Source organism: Camponotus vicinus, unplaced genomic scaffold (genome assembly GCF_025532165.1).
Source record: "Camponotus vicinus isolate PSW18456_S1 unplaced genomic scaffold, iyCamVici1.0 SCAF_6, whole genome shotgun sequence".
Classification (NCBI taxonomy): Eukaryota; Metazoa; Arthropoda; class Insecta; order Hymenoptera; family Formicidae; genus Camponotus; species Camponotus vicinus.
In genome coordinates, this window is record NW_028141978.1 from 3,422,755 (window position 1) to 3,440,968 (window position 18,214).

General features: G+C 32.0%; 3 protein-coding genes across 4 annotated transcripts; all 3 read left to right on the forward strand.

Annotated features, from left to right (window-relative positions):
- The first annotated feature begins 1,939 nt into the window (after window positions 1–1,939).
- Ak2 (Adenylate kinase 2) lies at window positions 1,940–5,595 on the forward strand. The gene is made up of 4 exons (XM_083103236.1): window positions 1,940–2,248; window positions 2,639–2,875; window positions 2,958–3,125; window positions 4,154–5,595. The coding sequence occupies exons 1-4, from the start codon at window positions 2,150–2,152 to the stop codon at window positions 4,379–4,381; spliced, it is 732 nt and encodes a 243-aa protein (XP_082959362.1). The 5' UTR covers window positions 1,940–2,149; the 3' UTR covers window positions 4,382–5,595.
- Window positions 5,596–5,864: 269 nt separating this feature from the next.
- LOC145973690 (BET1 homolog) lies at window positions 5,865–6,745 on the forward strand. The gene is made up of 3 exons (XM_083103237.1): window positions 5,865–6,010; window positions 6,095–6,261; window positions 6,338–6,745. Exons 1-3 carry the CDS (start codon window positions 5,980–5,982, stop codon window positions 6,491–6,493), a joined length of 354 nt encoding a protein of 117 aa, XP_082959363.1. The 5' UTR covers window positions 5,865–5,979; the 3' UTR covers window positions 6,494–6,745.
- Window positions 6,746–7,619: 874 nt separating this feature from the next.
- Nab2 (Nuclear polyadenosine RNA-binding 2) lies at window positions 7,620–13,545 on the forward strand. 2 transcript variants are annotated; one of them, XM_083103240.1, is made up of 8 exons: window positions 7,620–7,731; window positions 7,818–7,964; window positions 8,446–10,299; window positions 10,532–10,691; window positions 10,990–11,153; window positions 11,250–11,589; window positions 11,671–11,797; window positions 12,044–13,545. In XM_083103240.1, exons 2-8 carry the CDS (start codon window positions 7,926–7,928, stop codon window positions 12,273–12,275), a joined length of 2,916 nt encoding a protein of 971 aa, XP_082959366.1. In that variant the 5' UTR covers window positions 7,620–7,731; window positions 7,818–7,925; the 3' UTR covers window positions 12,276–13,545. The 2 variants fall into 2 exon arrangements, with proteins under 2 accessions (XP_082959366.1, XP_082959364.1); XM_083103238.1 differs by having other exon boundaries at window positions 7,620–7,964.
- Window positions 13,546–18,214: the final 4,669 nt, after the last annotated feature.

The following is an 18,214-nucleotide window of genomic DNA, read 5'->3' on the forward strand; positions in this document are numbered from 1 at the left end:
GAATTTTTCGCTTATTTTTATTATCAATTTTATGTATGTTAATTACTTCTTATAATACTGTATAAATATTTTAGTTCACTTGATAAGGACCAAAACCTTGGTCGAAACGTCGTGATATATTACCAATCAATAAATTTGCCAGTGTGGTCGATCTAACTTACGTCTTTTATTTTATTTACTGGCGACATTGAAGAATTTAACATTATTTATGGATATATATTGTTGTCCTTGAAATATCGATATTTAAGCACGTGTGTGCGTAAATTTTGCTATAATAGTGTATGTATGTATAAAATTATAGCATGATGATGCATCTGTATGTACGTACACATATACAGTCCCGGACAAAATGATAGCACACAGTGTGCTATCTTTCATTGCTCGGAAACTACGTAGAATTCTCCAAATGTAAAAAGTAGTACATAATGATTACGACGCAAGAAAAAGGAACTTGTTATTAAACAAGAACGTCCTTACTAATATTCGCAGTTCGCAGGAGAAACAAACGTAAATACAGAAGGCGAAATGATAGCACATTTTCAAAATCTATAGAGAAATTTATTATTAAAGCACAATTAATATGAAAATTAATAATGAGTATAACCTTCCTGATTCTCAATGACTTCAATCATTGGATTGGGTAATGATTTAAAAATGGTCCCACTCTTTTACGATAGATACTTTTAAGTCGTGGATGTTATCGTACTGCTTTCCATTCTTGTATACAGCACGTGCAAGTTCACCCCAGCAATTTTCGATAATGTTCAAATCAGGTGAGCGTGCAGGCCAAGGCAAAACTTCAATTTTTTGAGATGTAAAATATGCATTAACAATTTTGGCTTTATGTATGACTGCATTATCGTGTTGAAAGATGAAATTGCCTTTTGTGATATTCTGTGCATGTTTACTTATTTGTTCAGATATCAACTCAATATATTTTTTGCTGTTCATTTTGCCATTAATGAATTGTACATCAGTTTTGCCTCTGCAACCGATTCCGGCCCAGATTATCACACCGCCACTACCCATCTGTTGTCGCTGTTTAATGATTTTCTCCTTTCGTAGGTCATGATAATAATATGAAAATCCATCAGGACCGTCTAGGTTGAATTTCTTTTCATCTGTGAAAAGAATTCTTTTCCATTTTTTCTTCCACTGAATTCGATCTTTTGCGAACGTTAATCGATCCTTTTTATGTTGTTTTGTTAGTGGGGGTTTTTGTTTCATCTTCAGTCGTTGGATAAACTTACACCTCTGAAGAACACGACGTACGCTTCGGATGTTCGCTGTAACACCTGCTTGGCAAGCAATTTCGCGTGATGTTAATGCCGAGTTTGACGCAATTCGAATAATCACCCGTTTGTTTCGTTCTAATAAGGTTGGTGGCCTTCCAGAACTCTTTTTCTTTCCATAATTTTCCGGATCTTTCAACAAATTATACACTACTTTCCGGCTTCTGTTGACAATTTTCGCAATCTGAGAAACATTCAGATTCTGATTCTTTAGTTCAATTATTTTTCTAATCTCACTTTCATTCAATTTATTTCCGCGGCCCATATTGATAACTAATCGTGTATGACGCGATGCTTGTTATTAACAGCTTGACAAGCCACAAACTACTGAATAACGTCAACATAAAGTTTAAGTGTGCTATCATTTCGCCCTCTGTATTTACGTGTTTCTCCTGCGAACTGCGAATATTAGTAAGGACGTTCTTGTTTAATAACAACATTCCTTCCTTGCGTCGTAATCATTATGTACTATTTCTTACATTTGGAAAATTCTACGTAGTTTCCGAGCAATGAAAGATAGCACACGTGTGCTATCATTTTGTCCGGGACTGTATGTATGTGTGTACGTAACATTTCCCGCGAGATAATTTAAATCGACGTGAATTGAATTGCTTCACGAGGCGGTCGACAGATGAGGCAAAGCGCGGTTCGGTCAAAGATCAAAGTTTCACCAATTGCTGATGACGTGCTGACGCACACATTCGTGCGCCTCGCAACGCAAGGATGTTCCAGCGGCGCGTCGCGCACGATTATTATCCCTGACACACGGTGTTTCGCGACCTTGATAATAATAGTGACCGAGAAACAAGCCGTTTTTCGGAGATCGACGAATTTTTCCTTCTCGACTCGTTAAGAAGATGCCGCCGCAAACGGACCCAGCCCCAAAGCTCGAGACACCGTTGAGCGGAGTCAATGCCGTTCTACTGGGTCCACCTGGTAGCGGCAAAGGCACTCAGGTATTTTCTCATCGCACGTATATACTTGACTGTTATTCTTGAAAGCTGAGCTAGCTATTCGTTTTGACCTGTCATGTTTTTCAAACGTAAATTAATTTTGATTGATTAAATGAGGCGGTTTTAAATGATAAAATTATTAAATTATTTTGTAGCATAATATAAACCTGTTTTACATATATTAGTAAATTGTCCCTTTCCTGTATTTCTAATGAGTAATTAAACTTATAAATGATAGATTAGAACTGTAAAAAATAGATTCATCTTTTGATTTTATGGGATTAAAATGTTTTGACTTTATAAACTTTGAAATATTTAATTGAAGCTTTTCATTAATCATGCTACAATGATTAATTCTAGCTGCAAAGATTTAGTTGAATGCATTTGTTTCAGGCGGTGTTGTTCAAAGAGAGGTACTGCATATGTCATTTATCTACAGGTGATATGTTAAGAGCTGAAGTCGATTCCGGTTCTACTCTGGGAATTCAATTCAAAAAGATAATGGACGAAGGTAAATTGGTCAGTGATGATTTGGTAGTTAACATGATTGAGAACAATTTAAACAAACCTGAGTGCAAGCGTGGCTTTTTACTGGATGGATTCCCAAGAAGTGTACCTCAAGCAGAAAAAGTAAGAAATGATCAAAAGAAATTTCATATATCTCATAATGAAACACTTGAATCTCTGTATTTCACAATTCTTTTCTATATAGCTCGATGAAATGCTCACGAAGAGGAAAACAAAGCTTGATACTGTGATTGAGTTTGGAATCGATGACAGATTATTGATCAGAAGAATTACAGGTAGATTAATACATCCAGCTAGTGGTAGATCTTACCATGAGACACTTGCTCCTCCCAAAGTCTCTATGAAAGATGATGTAAGTAATAAAATAATTGTAGCAAAAATTTCAAATTTTTCATATAATTTGGAGAAAAAGAGAATTTTATACATTAGAGAATTGTCCACAATACACTAAGTTATATTTGCAAAGTGCAGTTAAATTCAATGACATGCTAATTCTAATATGACTTATGTAATATGTTTTCACTGAAGATTATATATAATAACATTTATTTTTACTGATAATTATATATAGACAAAAATGTTATACTGGGTGTTAAAAAAGTTGGACACGGTCGAATATCTCGATAAGGAAGAGTTTTACTAGAAAGTGTTTCAGACAAAAGTTGTATGGTTTCGAGGGGGACATAAGATGGTGCCATTAGTTTGACCTTGAAGAGTCACCTGAAAGTCACGTGAAGATCATCTCCAACTTTTTAAATGGGACACCCTATATGCTTTTGCATATTCTTGTAGCTCATCTCGAGAGCTTTCCAAAACACTATAATTAAGTTAGTTTTCATTAAGTACTTTTCGAGTTATGAGGCTTGAAATCATTTCTTAATTTTACATAAACCATAAAATATCTAGTAAAATATTCATTTTTCGATTATCTTACCTTAATACTTTATTTTGTACATAAAAGTATTAAGGTAAGATAATCGAAAAATGAATATTTTACTAGATATTTTATGGTTTATGTAAAATTAAGAAATGATTTCAAGCCTCATAACTCGAAAAGTACTTAATGAAAACTAACTTAATTATAGTGTTTTGGAAAGCTCTCGAGATGAGCTACAAGAATATGCAAAAGCATATAGGGTGTCCCATTTAAAAAGTTGGAGATGATCTTCACGTGACTTTCAGGTGACTCTTCAAGGTCAAACTAATGGCACCATCTTATGTCCCCCTCGAAACCATACAACTTTTGTCTGAAACACTAGTAAAACTCTTCCTTATCGAGATATTCGATCGTGTCCAGACTTTTTTAACACCCAGTATAATGACATAAGTTCAAATAAAACTTGAGATGAAAAGTTCAAAATGCTTAATCTCTTTTGATAGATCACTGGGGAACCTTTAATCAAGAGATCTGATGACAATGAGGAGGCTCTGAAAAAACGATTAGCGACATATCGCACACAAACTTTACCACTCGTCGACTATTACGGTCTACAAGGAATTCATAATTACATTAATGCTGCCCAATCTGCCGAAGAAGTCTTCAAAGATATCGATCAAATCTTTTTGAGGTGCACTAAGAAGAGGGGATTCTTCGGTAGATTTTTTTAAAACATCGCCAATAGAAATAGAAATCTCTAAAACATTCTTTTATTCTTTCTTTTTATAGCAATTTATTTTTAGAATCTTTTTCTTCTTCAAAAGAAGTTACAGAAATAATCGTAAATGTAGACAAGATAGTAATGCTGCAAAAATAACAATTTATGTGTTTAATGCTTGTTTTAACTAAGAGCAATTTCGAAATAATCTTAGTAATATAGTTGCATTTACAAGAATCACTGTAAACGGTATATTTTGTAGCAATATCAGAAAAAGACATGCAATGGTATTTTATAAGGCATCATAATTTTCTAGAGAGATGAGAAATTATGATTTGCAAATAGAGTGCACACAATTTATCAATGCTCTAAAAATGGTGTAACATATACATGTAAAATGCCAATCATATAACTTTAATAGAGAAAAAGATATATTTGTATATAGCTGCTAAAAGAAATTTTGCATTGTTACTGCACTTTTTGTGCAATGTTTATACATTGTACTAAAGCACATTTATTAAAAAAAATTTTTTTATCTATTTCGATTTATTTTTAATTTTTTCTATAGCGAACATTCATCAGTATAAAACAAGCGAAATATTAGAGAATTAAGTATAGAGAGCGTTCACACCAATCATATGTACGCACATTTTTTTGAATTCTACAACTATATCGTTTTTAAAAAAAAAGACTAAATGCGACCATCTTAATTGATTTTTCTCATAAAGATTGAATAATATAAATATTAAAAATGTAAATATTTTTAATTTTATATATTCAATAATGAATGAGTTATGTCGAAAACGAGAAGATAATATTCTAATTATAATAATTTCGAGTTAATTATAATTATAATATTTGAGTTAATTATAATTATGAGAATAAATTGACATTTGACTGTCGCATTTAACATTAAATATGAAATTTGAATACTTACAATTATACGTTTATCACTTTTTTAATTGCGGCTATGAAAACAACACTATTAAACTGTATAAAAACACAAAACAAATTGCAATGCTACATTGCTATATATCATTTTCGAAGACAATTTTACGAAAGTATGAATAATGCAGATCAAAGACTATTTTACATAAAAAGAAGCAAATACATATATTCTATATAATACTATTTCATGTATGTACACAACTTTTAAAACCCCCTGATATTTTCTGAAAGAAATACGAATGTGAATTTAGATAAAAATAAATCACTTGTAAAATCTTATTCTTGATATGTCTTAATAATTTTGGCGATTTTAAAGATGTTGGAAAAGATGCGTTTTGTAAGTATCTCTCTGTCAATATCTTTAATTATATTAATATCTTTGAATTCTAAATCTAAATAAAAACCTTGTCAAATATCTTGTATTGACAATTTATTTACTATTTCTCTTAAGAATTTTCTTTTATAGTGGAATATGTGTACAAATTTCTCAAGAATGAAAAAGATAAATATGTTAAATTTTTTCAATTTTAAATAAAATTTATAGCTAAAATATATTTTTTCTAGTTCAGATATGAACTGTAGCACAGACACGAACCATGTATCGTTACCGAGCGTAACGGGTATAGTTCACGTCCACTTTCTTAGGCGGCGCATCAGGACAATATGCCCGTTAAAGCGAGGTGGCCGCTCTCAGGTTTCTGTCTGGTTTTAATTATGTATTTTTTAATGTAAATATATGGATAAATTCTTAATTTACACATAATTGTTATATTTTCAGGAGGTAATAGCTATGAACCATTACCAAGTACATCTACCCACAATGCTATGGAAGACGAAAATGAAAAAATGACAGAAGAGTTAAAGTACAAAATTCATGCTTTAAAATCTTTGTCTATTGACATTGGTACAGAAGTAAAATATCAAGACAAATTCTTGAGAAACATGGTTAGTTGATTAGTTCTTTTAAAGATAAATATATAATTTCGTTTTAATTTTATCTAAAAAGTAAAGTTTATTTTAGGATGATGATTTTGAAAAAACAAGTGGGTCCTTATCAGGTTCCGTGGCACGTATTTTGCGTCTAGCAAAAGCAGGTCACAATTACTATATCTTATACTTATTTCTTTTTTCTATAGCAGTATTTTTTATATTGTGGACAGTTTTGAAATTTAAATGATTGTTCGTAAAATCTATAACTACGGTAAAATGTACATAAGATATAATTAAGTCAAAATTGAAAATTTTAAATAAGTTATATAGCTGATTTATCTTTGTGAATTACATGAAAAAATTTATTTTTTGTTAAAATTGCATTGTCATATATGTATAAAAATATAAGTTATTCTATATCTACATAGAGAGAGAGAGAGAGAGAGAGAGAGAAATATGATATACGTTGTGAATAAATATATTTTTTTTAAATTTATAATTCTTATTTTATTTTTTTCTTTAAATTCTGCTCAATCAACAAATCTTGTCAATGATACAAGGCTGCATTTAACTTGTTGCTATGAATCAAAAATACTGATTTCTTACAATTAAGAGCAGTAGTGCATTGAGACAATTGTTTAATTTTTCTGTAAATCTTATATTTACACAAAAATTATATATATATATATATATATATATATATATATATATATAATTTTTAAATAGTAAAACTTTACTAAAAATATCAATTTCTATGTTAATAAAACAGAAAATGATGTTAATAAAATCTGGGACAGAAATTTTTACTAATAATAATATCAAATATTAATCTTTAGAAGATGACAAATCTATCTTTAGACATCAAATTGTTTATGTGTTAAGATATCTTGCATAAAGATTTTTTTGACAGTTGATAGCTGTTAATATATTGCTGTCAACTTTGAAAAATATGTACTTTTTTTAGTAAAAATGCGTTCTAAGCTTTTTAAGATCACTAAAACTCCTTTGATATTAGAATTCAGATTTGACAGTTGATAGCTATTATGTATGTCAATATTGTTAACTTCTATATAAATCAAAATACATAGTTCCGGAATTCTAAGGATACAAATCTGATATCAGAATTCAGATTTGATAGCTATCAAAAAGTCCTTTTGATCAATTTGTTTGAATTTTTATCTCTGATTTCCAAGATATATTTTTATAATGAGAGATTTTGTAATTTCTTTTTTGTCATTCGAAATTAAACATAAAATATAAATAATAATTTTTGTGAAATTTATATTTATTTATATGATTGTTTTATGCAATTTTTTCATTTTGATTACTGTACTACGAAACGCCTATTTTTAGGTTTCATTTATTTTATCTAGGATAGGACGAAACGACGAATCATTTTCCGCGTACGGTTGAGGAGAATCGTGTTGAAAGATCGAACTGGATCGAACCATCGAACTGACGAAACGCCCCTATTCGTGCACCTAGGTTAGATTTATTTTATGCCCCGAAAGTGGGGACTGGCGAGGACGTTTCATCCAGTTATGGCGGAAAATGTTTTCGTTCTATGATAGGCACTGAGCCGCGATTACATCGGTTTATCGACTCGGCTGATCGCTGACTTGACAACGCTGAGTCTCATTTGATCCGGTAAAAATTCAGAGTAATCACATCCCATAATCATGGATACGCGTGGCATTGAGGTCACGAATCAACTTCGAGTAAGTTTTCGGGGATTAGCATGCACAGTGTGAAATTTGCATGATCTAAACGAATAGAAATATCTCGTTCTATTGCATAGAAATACAAGCATAACATTTAATTTGATGTCTTCATTATTGCCTAATTATCTAGAAGACTGCACAATTACATTAAATTCTTTATGGAAGGATGTAAAAGTTTAATGTGATACAAGACAATTCTTGCCTTTCATCAGATCTACAATCTAAGCATTCTAAAATTTATTTATATAGCATATAAAGCTAAGAGTATAAAAATGATTGAGAATTTATCTTTTCCAAAGAAAGAAAAAATGTTTTTAAAGAATTGATTATATTTTTCAAATAATATGTGATATCTGTAATAAATTGTATTATTTAATGAAATATTGAATTTGATTTTAATGATCAACTATATGAAAAATATGCAGATGTATTCTATAGTTTTTTATTTTTGCTAAATAAATTTATTTTGTTTTTTCAGAGTGCCATTCGTGCCAAGCTTAACGAATTAGGTGTACGATATGATGAGGAACTACCAGATTACATATTGGTGATGGTTGTCAATAAAAAATCCCGTCAACAGATGCATGATGATCTAAATTTGTTTCTAGAAGACTGCACAACTATATTTGTAGACTGGCTGCACGATCAAGTGCTGAAGAAACTGCAGAAAGTCACTGTGGCAAAAAAGAAATCATCCCGTGAGTTTGTACCTACGGTAGTAGTGAAACAGGAGGAGGAAAGGAAGAAACGAAAGATATCTGCAACTTCGTTTCTGGAAGATCAGACGGTAGAACAATCGGTTGTCGACAAGTCTTTAGATAAAAATACAAAGAATGATAAACAACAACCTGTGCAAAAGCAACAAACGATAAAGCCTTATGTATCTAATCAAAACTCGGAACAGAGTTATAGTAAAAGCGCGGAGAAAAACACAAAGAGTGTGCAAAGCAACAAAAGCAGAACAGATGAGGGGTCGACACATAGTAGCGAGCCCTATCAGGAATCTGCGTCTTCGAATAGACCACAGAATTTCACGCGTGATGAAAACGCGACAAGAGATAGTGTCACGTCGGAAAATTCTGCTGCAAAGATTGCAGATACGTTTCGTGATCAGAGATCGAACGAAGCGGTGCAGAGTAATAAAAGCTTGAAGAGATCACTGGAGACGTCAAGTAGTCATGACAACGTCGAAAAAAGAGATAACGAAGTGAAACGGTCGAAACCTTCCGAGGAAGAGGAAAAGGAGGACGCGACCACATCGCCTGACACGGTTTCGAAGAAGCTCAAGTCCTGCGTGAACAAACCAAAGATCACGTCAGTCGTGTCGGTGAAGAATCGGCTCGGTATAGTGTCGCCGCGGAAAAAGTTTGAAGTCTACAGGGAAAAGGAAAGTATCGGTCGCTCTCGTCCATTGGAGAAGCGATTTGAGAAGTCACATCGTTACGACAACGACCGTAGCAAGAACAGAACCTTTGATACGGATGATCGAAATTCGAGACGTAATCGCGATGGCGAGTCCTCGCGTCATCATGAACAGGTAAACAGACTCAATGATGTGAGAAGTCGAATAGAGAGCAATAAGAGTGAGAGACTGAATAAAAACGCGGCAGAATCTAGGGAGAGAATCCTAAATTCCGGTTCCAAAACGGACATATCTACTAAAAAGCCCACGTGTACCGTTAAAGATCGTTTAGGCATCGCGAGTATCAATAACAAAACGCAGAAGCAGCCCATAAAATCGCAAGAGACGATGGATTATCGAAACAACTCGAGGAGTTTAGATCAACTTAGCAACAGTACTAAGAACATCAAGGACAGATTAGGTCCGGTGAGAAATAATTTCAGACCAATGCATAAAAGACAATCTCGCGATAATGAAGACGATGGATCTATGATGCCTATAAATCTTGGTGCCAAAGAAGAAGAGCAAGAGCAGGAGGAAGACGATGAACTAGATAATGATGATCATTCTCTGAGCGGTCCCGTCAAGTCGCGCATAGTCGCTGTGAACAGATCTGCATCCTCCATCGTCGCAAAGACCGAGAGAAAACGCTCAAAAACCACAAACCAAGCTCCGTTCAATGCGACTCAACATTCCGGTTATGGAAGCGTGAAATCACAGTCGGATAAGATTGGAAAAGAAGCGTCCAGCGATGTAGATGACATAAACATCGAAGACACAAGGCTGCCAAGTAAAGTGATTGTTACACCGAGGCCTTTGAAGCCACTACAACCGACGCAAAAACGCGCTACGCAGTCACTTTTGTTGAGAGCGGTCGCGGAAGCGAATCAATCGGTCGTCACGCAAAAAAATCCGGAACCGTCCCTGTTGGTGAGTTTTATTGATAAATTGTAAATGCGTGTAAATTATTTAAATCTGGAACAATATATCTTTGTAATTGAATAAATATATATTGTGATAAAGAAAGTCTTTACGCCATATTTTTCTTAATTCTACGCCATATTTTCATTATCAAAGTTTTTAATATCTGCGTTTCTCAATAAATTTCAAATATCGAAAATAAGATAAAGTTTTGCTTTTATCAAGGGTTCAATTTTTTTAGGACAAGAAGCCGGTCTTAAAGCGTCTTAAGCCTACTCCAGCTCGTGATGTAAGTCAAAACTTGTCGGTACATTTTAATTCTAATAAGAGACTGGTCATGGAAAAGATTCAAGTCGAATTAAACACGGTAGATAATCTGGATACAGAAGACGTCGAACCTTGTAAGTTTTACTTCTGCGGAAATAGAGTTTTTGTATCAGAATTTGAAAGAGTTACGGAACCTTTCCGTGTCCAACTATCATCAGTTTCATTGGAATCTTTATTTTTATTAATCTTCCATTAACATAATCCTTAATATATAACTATTCCATAAATATTTCACAAACGTAGTCAAAACCTCTTAAAATAAAGCTTCCAATAAGAATCTCTTCGTGATACAAAGATTAACTCTTTCATCTGACTAATTCCAATACGTTTATTATCGGGATTCGTTCATATATTGTGGTGCATATTCCGTAGACGTACCTCAAGCGGTAACGGACGAGCATATGGGAGTTGTGATGTCGTTGTTCCAAAGAAGCGACGATAATCAAAAGTTCTTGGTCACTCTGAATGGATATAACAACAATCTCATGAAAGAGAAGGTGGGCTCCGAGGATGACGAGGAGCGACTAGAAATGGAGGTAATTTTCTTCCGTCTGTAAAGTGCCGTCCCTCTCAAAGGAATTTTAATCCTCGCGCGCATTCTAGACGCCCGATGTTCCTCCTCATGCTCGCAGGTGAACGAGGACGACGAGTTCGCGCTGTTGACAACGCATAGTGAGACATATGCGGCAACGACGACGACATCGGCGCCGTCATCGACGCCAGTTGACTTGGAAGCAGGTGCGTTCAGAATAACAACGGATGGAACGGAGGACGACACGGAAGACGTCAGTCCGAAAGAGGCGAGCGGAGAGGAGAACAATGAAAACTGCAATACGGAGAACATGGATAAGACTGACGAAGCACCGCGAAAACGGAGAAAATTGAGTCCTATAATATACAACAGATCTCATTCGCCGAGTCCCACGCGATTGAAATCTACCGCGTCATTATTGCCAACGCTAGTCGCCAAACGTATGAATTAAATTCTCTTCTTACTTATACTTGTCTTAAGCGTAATACGTATCGTTATATTGGTGTATTTTTTGTTTTTAGTTACGGATAAGAGACCGGAAAGCATAGGTATAACTGTATCAGATAAATCTAGAGAGAATTGTAGATACTGGCCAAATTGTACATTAGGAAACAAATGCGCATACTTTCATCCTCCTGTTATGTGCAGGTTAGTTATATTTTTTGATATAAACTTTCATTAATTATATATTTATTATATATATATTTGGGACTACGTCATTATTTGATAGCGCAATTTTAGATATATACGTTTATATTTGGGATTGTATCTCATTGAAATATACAGTTTCGTTTATCTTAAATTATATAAGCAATATTTTATTTTTACAAATATATATGTGTGCCTAGAAGCTATGCGATATTTAAATTTTTATGACTAATTTTTCCTCCACAGTGCCTTTCCGGCATGCAAGTTTGGAGACAAGTGCGCCTACAAGCATCCCAAGTGCAAGTTTGGTTTATCTTGCACAAAGTTGGGCTGCATGTTTTCTCATCCCTCGCAACAGTGCAAGTACCACCCGTTTTGCACGAAACCAGCGTGCCCATACTCTCATCCAGTTGCTTCCATTCCGGTAACGGAAGCGACGAATCAGCGGGCAAAATTTACTTGGCGGCGGCGAGATTGAGCGAATTGTCGTGGATATACAAACTTCTCATGAGTACGTCATTCTTCGGGAAACAATCGAGTTTCAGACTGCGAAAGATTACTTTGTACAGATCGATAATAAAACGTACCTCACGCAAATTTCAAATAATGCTAATGTGAGATTATCATAGCAAAATTGACTTTGCTATTGAAGAATATATCTGAAAAAGAATATATCTGAAAAAAATGAAGCTTTAGTCATGATTTATTACATCGGATCATAGTTCTTGCTTTCTTCTAATAATTGTATTTAGTGCACTAAAGAGAAGAATCTTAAATCTTTAAATAAAATAAATCGTTTAATTTGAATTGAACCAGATTAAAATGTTAAAGCTTTAATTTTTAATGTAAGATGATACATTAAGTCGTTGACTTCTCTCTTGTTTATCTATTTAATAAGCTCGCGCGTGCATTTGTCAGTCCGTGCTGGACGATCTGCTGCCATTTTTAGATTATAGTTTTATGTATGCGCGAAAGGAAAGATATAGATTAGTTTTAAACACGGCTAGCCGTGCGATGTCGATTCTATTAGCCTTGGGATGATTCTAAGACTTCTCTTATAATAGATAAGTGGCATCTCGCCGCAACAATCTCATTTATTACATGTATCATATAGCGAACAACGCAACATTACGTGAATATGCTCGAAAATGTGTCGCCAATTGTGCGCTTCTAAGTATATTGTCAGTATGTATACACACACGTACCACAAAATCTGAAGGTAGAAAATGTGGGAAAGATACACAATGTTTTAGGAACGAAACTATAATTTACGAAAATAATCGAGTATTTGCTTCTGATAATGATACATTTAGATCTTATGCTCGACAGTTCGCTAACACTATGTTTTTCTCACATACCTCATATCTTCAAATTGTATTTTATACACACATATATACACTATACAATATATATATATATACAGATCATAGATATATATCTAAATCATAGATATATATCTAAATCAAGCATTCGATCTCTAGAATAAAGACAATTAGTTGATGAGAAAACTGTTAAATAGAATCATTCTTGAGTATTCCTCTCTTTTTCTTTAAACAGTAATTGCAGTTTAAAAGTAATTACTATTGATTGAAACGAAAGGAGCATACTCAAAGATGTCTCTTGTCGCACAATTTCTTCATCAATATGATAACTTTGCAGTTCCTATAAGGAAACTATATGAATGTTTGATATATATATATCTATGAAAGATATACATATACAAATACATTTACTTTATAGATGAATAATATAATATAATTATATATATATATATATATATATATATATATATATATATATATATATATATATATATATATATTTATATTATATATAATTATGTATAAATATAAATAATGCAACACACACACATATATACATACATATACATATACATATATATATATATATATATATATATATATATATATATATATATATATATATGCATAGTTAAACGGTCAAGAAAATGAAAATTAGATCTGTTCTTTCTTTCGCTTCTACTCGAAATCAGTTGAAGTGAGTGCATTCTTTAAGTAAATGAGAAAAATATAAAAGAATGCAGTTAGTAAAGACAGATCTATAATAATATTTCGCATAGAAAGCTACATAAAACGGCACATTGTAAAATGGGAACTCATATTGACGTTACAGCAGTTTACTTTATTCTTTTTTGGGCTATGACGAATCCTTTTTCCTTCGAAAATATCTATAGATATTTATCTATAGATCTATAGATCTATAGATACAAGTATAAATCAATCATCCTTACCAGTAACTTAATCGGGATTCAAGGATGAATAAAGGCACGTGGTACTGTTGTATTTTCCGTTTTGCGTAAATTCCGCAGTTAAGAATAAAGGCACGTGGTAACATCGTAAAAGCCTTATACTTTGATATTTGACCACGTTTATGTAATTGAATTGTATAGAATCGTAAGAATGATTCTTATGTTATTATTTACATAGTGCTAGTAAATTATTGCGCATCAGATGTATAATATTATTGACAGGTGTTATTATCAAAAGTAAAAATACATGATGATTTCTGTAAATTGTAGTTCTCAAAACATTCTATCTTTCAGTCTCACATCTCCTTCCTATCTTCAATTTTTAATAAAAAGAAAAAAACGTTGAAATTTATGTTTTACACAAGTATATTTATTAATATTGATCGTCTATAATTCTACAATATAACAAAAGTCTCCAATGATGGCAAGTCTCCGATTTTCTATAGAGATCTTCCAGAGAGAGATAAAATCTTTGATCACTCGGATTCTATAAATAAATAAATATTTGTTGCTTATTTATAAAATGTCCTGTTAAATGTAACGTGATGTCTTTTAATCTTACTTTAATGTTTTAATATTATTTATTATGGTCAATATTATTCATTATTTATTATGTTAGAATAAAATATAAAATGTTTTTTCTAACTTTAATATTTAGGTTAGGTTAGGTTTGTAATTATTTATGCGCTTATTTTGATTTTGTGTACAATTTCTTCTATATATATATTTTTTTTTTAGAAGATAAATCTTTGAACAAATTTGAATACCACATATTAATTTAGCAAATCTAGATATGACTAGAAATCATTTTGATAACCATTTAAAAAAAGCGTCTCAATATTTTAATTAAATTTTAATTTTATCCGCTTGTATACACAAAGAAATACGCAACTATCTTTTTCGAGAGACGAATAAAAGAGAGAAAGAGATTTAAGATTAAAATAAATTGGAATATTAAGATTTGAGAGAAAGACAAGAAAATTCAAGAGACATGAATGCCATGTGTCGACCAATAAAAGACATGAACGATTAACATTTTCGTTTTCGTTTTATTATCAAAGATGAAATTATAGTTAATTGTGAAATTATTAAAAGTTATAGTACCGCCGGCATTAGCATTACCCAAGATGTACCACGTGGAGGTTGCACGGTCGGATTTACATCTCTCCCAACAAACACAGAATATTACGGCAATATTACAACATTGCAGCAATGTTGCTGCAATATTCTGTGTTTGCTGGGCTGTGTGTGTGTGTGTTGTGTGTGTATGTGTGTGTGTGTTGTGTATGTGTGAATAAAATATCACAGTACAGTATCACAGCCTATCATCACGCTAGTTTTGCAACCCATATCCTTAATTAGCTGGAAAAAAAAATTATTATCGTTTAAAAATTTGTCATTATTCAAGCAAGTTGCATCATTTAAAAAAATTTTAAATATATTTTTATTTACCTTATCAACGATCATCTCGTTTCATTCGAGAATTCCACTATGATCTCGGAATTGTTCTGTTCGCAGATTTTCACGGATGCTCGTTGAGCTAAGTGACGATTTTTGGTACAAAATCCAACGTACTATAAAAAAAATAATGAAAATAAATATTATATATATTTATATATTGTATATATGCAATATTTATTTAATTAATACTTAAATAAAATATATATTTTATATTTATAGTTAAATTTACCGTGGCTTTATTTCTGTAGAATATTTTTCCGTCCAATTCAAATGGCTCAAATTTTTGGAGGACAGTCTTTCCATCTATCCTCCAAAGCAGAGGAGGATATTTCTCTTCCAAATTTGGTTTCTTCATGATAAACTCACCAGACTAAAAAATAAAAATAAACATTATTTTTTTAATTCAATGCTAATATTCAAATTATACAAAGATATTATTAATTTTTATAAGAAATTTACATATATTTTCAAAAATTTCAATTAAAATAAAATTGTAGCCAATGTTGCGTGTATAAGAAAAAGTAATATAATAATTTATTTATATTTAATTTTTATAAGACATTCTCACAAAATATGAGTGTTAATCGGTTTTAAATGCTAAAGCTAATAATCAGCAATACATAGATTTATTGCGATCCCTCTAATTAAAAAATTTGATAGAATGTTTATTTGTAATAAAACACAATAGATCCTTTTGAAAGTTATTTGCAAGGTATGGCCAATATTAAATGCATTAAATGTGATAAAGTATTACTTACCTCAAACGGCGAGATATCAATATTTGGATCCCTGATCGACGCTAGAAGCTTTGCGTCGATTGGACACGTGAAAGATTCCAAAATGGAAGATTCTGTAGATTTCTCATTATCAGAATTAAAAGAATTTCTTGAAGCCATGTGACGTCTTGTTCTTGGAACGATGCTCCAGGACGATTCTCCATTTTCCTTCAAAATTTTTTTAATTCTCAATATGGGAGATCTCACTTTCTTTTTTCTTCTTTTTCCTCCTTTCTTTGCGATATAATAAGGTCGCCATGTTGGATCGGAGTCGGAATCGCACATTTTTTTACGGTACTATTCATAAAAAATATATTAGAATGATTAAATATTAGAATGATAATTAAATATACACGTCATAATATATATGTATAATATTAATTGAATCTCTCGAATCAAGCTACGTGAATATTAACTATAGGCAAATAACACATTCAAAGCATAATGTAGCACAATGATTGCAACATAATGCCATGATTGATTAAACTTTAACCATAAATGCAATCTTCGAGTGTGCTATTGGATAATCACTATTAAAACACTATTATTTTCTGCATTTCTGCCCGATTCTTGATTGCTACTGCGCATCCAAGTAACATCACGATTATATTAATTACAATATTAATGTGATGAGATGCGTTTTTCAAATTTTCCGATTCTTCTAATATATCTTTAAAATCGCAAGAAGGCGAGAACACTAGATATGAAAATCAAATCTGCACATACCTTCTTTGTATACACTATAATGCTTGTGTGATTCCGTTCGTATTCTTACTAGACCACAAACTAAACCAGAAACGACCGTCGATAATGTACTGCTCAAGGTTTGAAAACGACTACTGTGAAAACGTCCCTTACTTCCTGCTAGGACGTCCGCAGGATTTTTTCCACGGGAGGGGGGCATGGAGTATCATTTATTGTTATCTGGCGACTCGTTGCTAATATGCAAGCAATGAGTTGGGGGCAATAAGTGTGAATCGGATCGAAATGTGATCGAGATGTAAATCCCAGCACGTTTATTCAAAGAAAGAGTATGTAAATGCCCAATTTTTTGCTGATTCCAAATTCCAGGGTGGGGGGGCAAATGCCCCCCATCTTGCCCCCCCTCTCCGGACGCCCATGCTTCCTGGATATTATGTTTGAAGAGTGATTGGAAAACGTGTTACCAATAAAGCTTCTCTCCTCCCACTTTTTTAAATCTTTTTTAAATCCTTATTTTATTATACTTATTTCAAAATTTTCCTATGTACATAGGTATAAAGAATGGAAAAGGGGAAAAGGTTGTAAATAAAAAGGTAGGTAGATATAGCACGTATGGCACAGCGGGATACGATTCGAAAGCTGCTTAATTGCTTTAACAGTAAGAGTTTTGACTTTTGTTATAAGAAGTCATATCCTTTTAAATTCTTGCTTTCTTTAACTTTTTAAAAAATAGCTGAAATTAGCTGATTCTTTATATGTTGAGAATACATATTTCACGGATAAAATATTATTTTTAAATAAATGTATTTATTCTATTCTCTCGAAAATAAATATATTGAAGCGCTTGTGTGGTCTTTCTTACATATTTACGAGTTGTATTTTTATTGCAAAAAGTTAATATATAAATAATAAATATATCGAATATTATATATATAAAAATCAAGTTAAACATTTAATATATCGTTTTAAAATCTCAAAAAATATAGATTTATTTTTTTATATGGTTATAAACATAAATATAATAGATATTTTTTATCGATTATCTCTAATTTAAAAAAATAAAGGTTTATTTTTTTCATTGATATTCTAAAGATTAAAATATAATTATTGTTTTATAGACATTTTTTTAAATACTTTGATTATTATGTATAGAATATTTGCGTTTACAGGATTTTTTAAATTCAAATA

Bases quoted from the DNA above. Each gene is read 5' to 3' on its own strand.
- Ak2 (XM_083103236.1), top strand. From the start codon at position 2,150: ATGCCGCCGCAAACGGACCCAGCCCCAAAGCTCGAGACACCGTTGAGC. The intron at 2,249-2,638 runs GTATTTTCTCAT...CATTTGTTTCAG, and splicing joins GTAGCGGCAAAGGCACTCAG to GCGGTGTTGTTCAAAGAGAG. The intron at 2,876-2,957 runs GTAAGAAATGAT...TTTTCTATATAG, and splicing joins GTGTACCTCAAGCAGAAAAA to CTCGATGAAATGCTCACGAA.
- LOC145973690 (XM_083103237.1), top strand. From the start codon at position 5,980: ATGCCCGTTAAAGCGAGGTGGCCGCTCTCAG. The intron at 6,011-6,094 runs GTTTCTGTCTGG...TTATATTTTCAG, and splicing joins AGCGAGGTGGCCGCTCTCAG to GAGGTAATAGCTATGAACCA. The intron at 6,262-6,337 runs GTTAGTTGATTA...AGTTTATTTTAG, and splicing joins ACAAATTCTTGAGAAACATG to GATGATGATTTTGAAAAAAC.
- Nab2 (XM_083103238.1), top strand. From the start codon at position 7,926: ATGGATACGCGTGGCATTGAGGTCACGAATCAACTTCGA. The intron at 7,965-8,445 runs GTAAGTTTTCGG...TTGTTTTTTCAG, and splicing joins AGGTCACGAATCAACTTCGA to AGTGCCATTCGTGCCAAGCT. The intron at 11,590-11,670 runs GTATGAATTAAA...TTTTGTTTTTAG, and splicing joins GCCAACGCTAGTCGCCAAAC to TTACGGATAAGAGACCGGAA.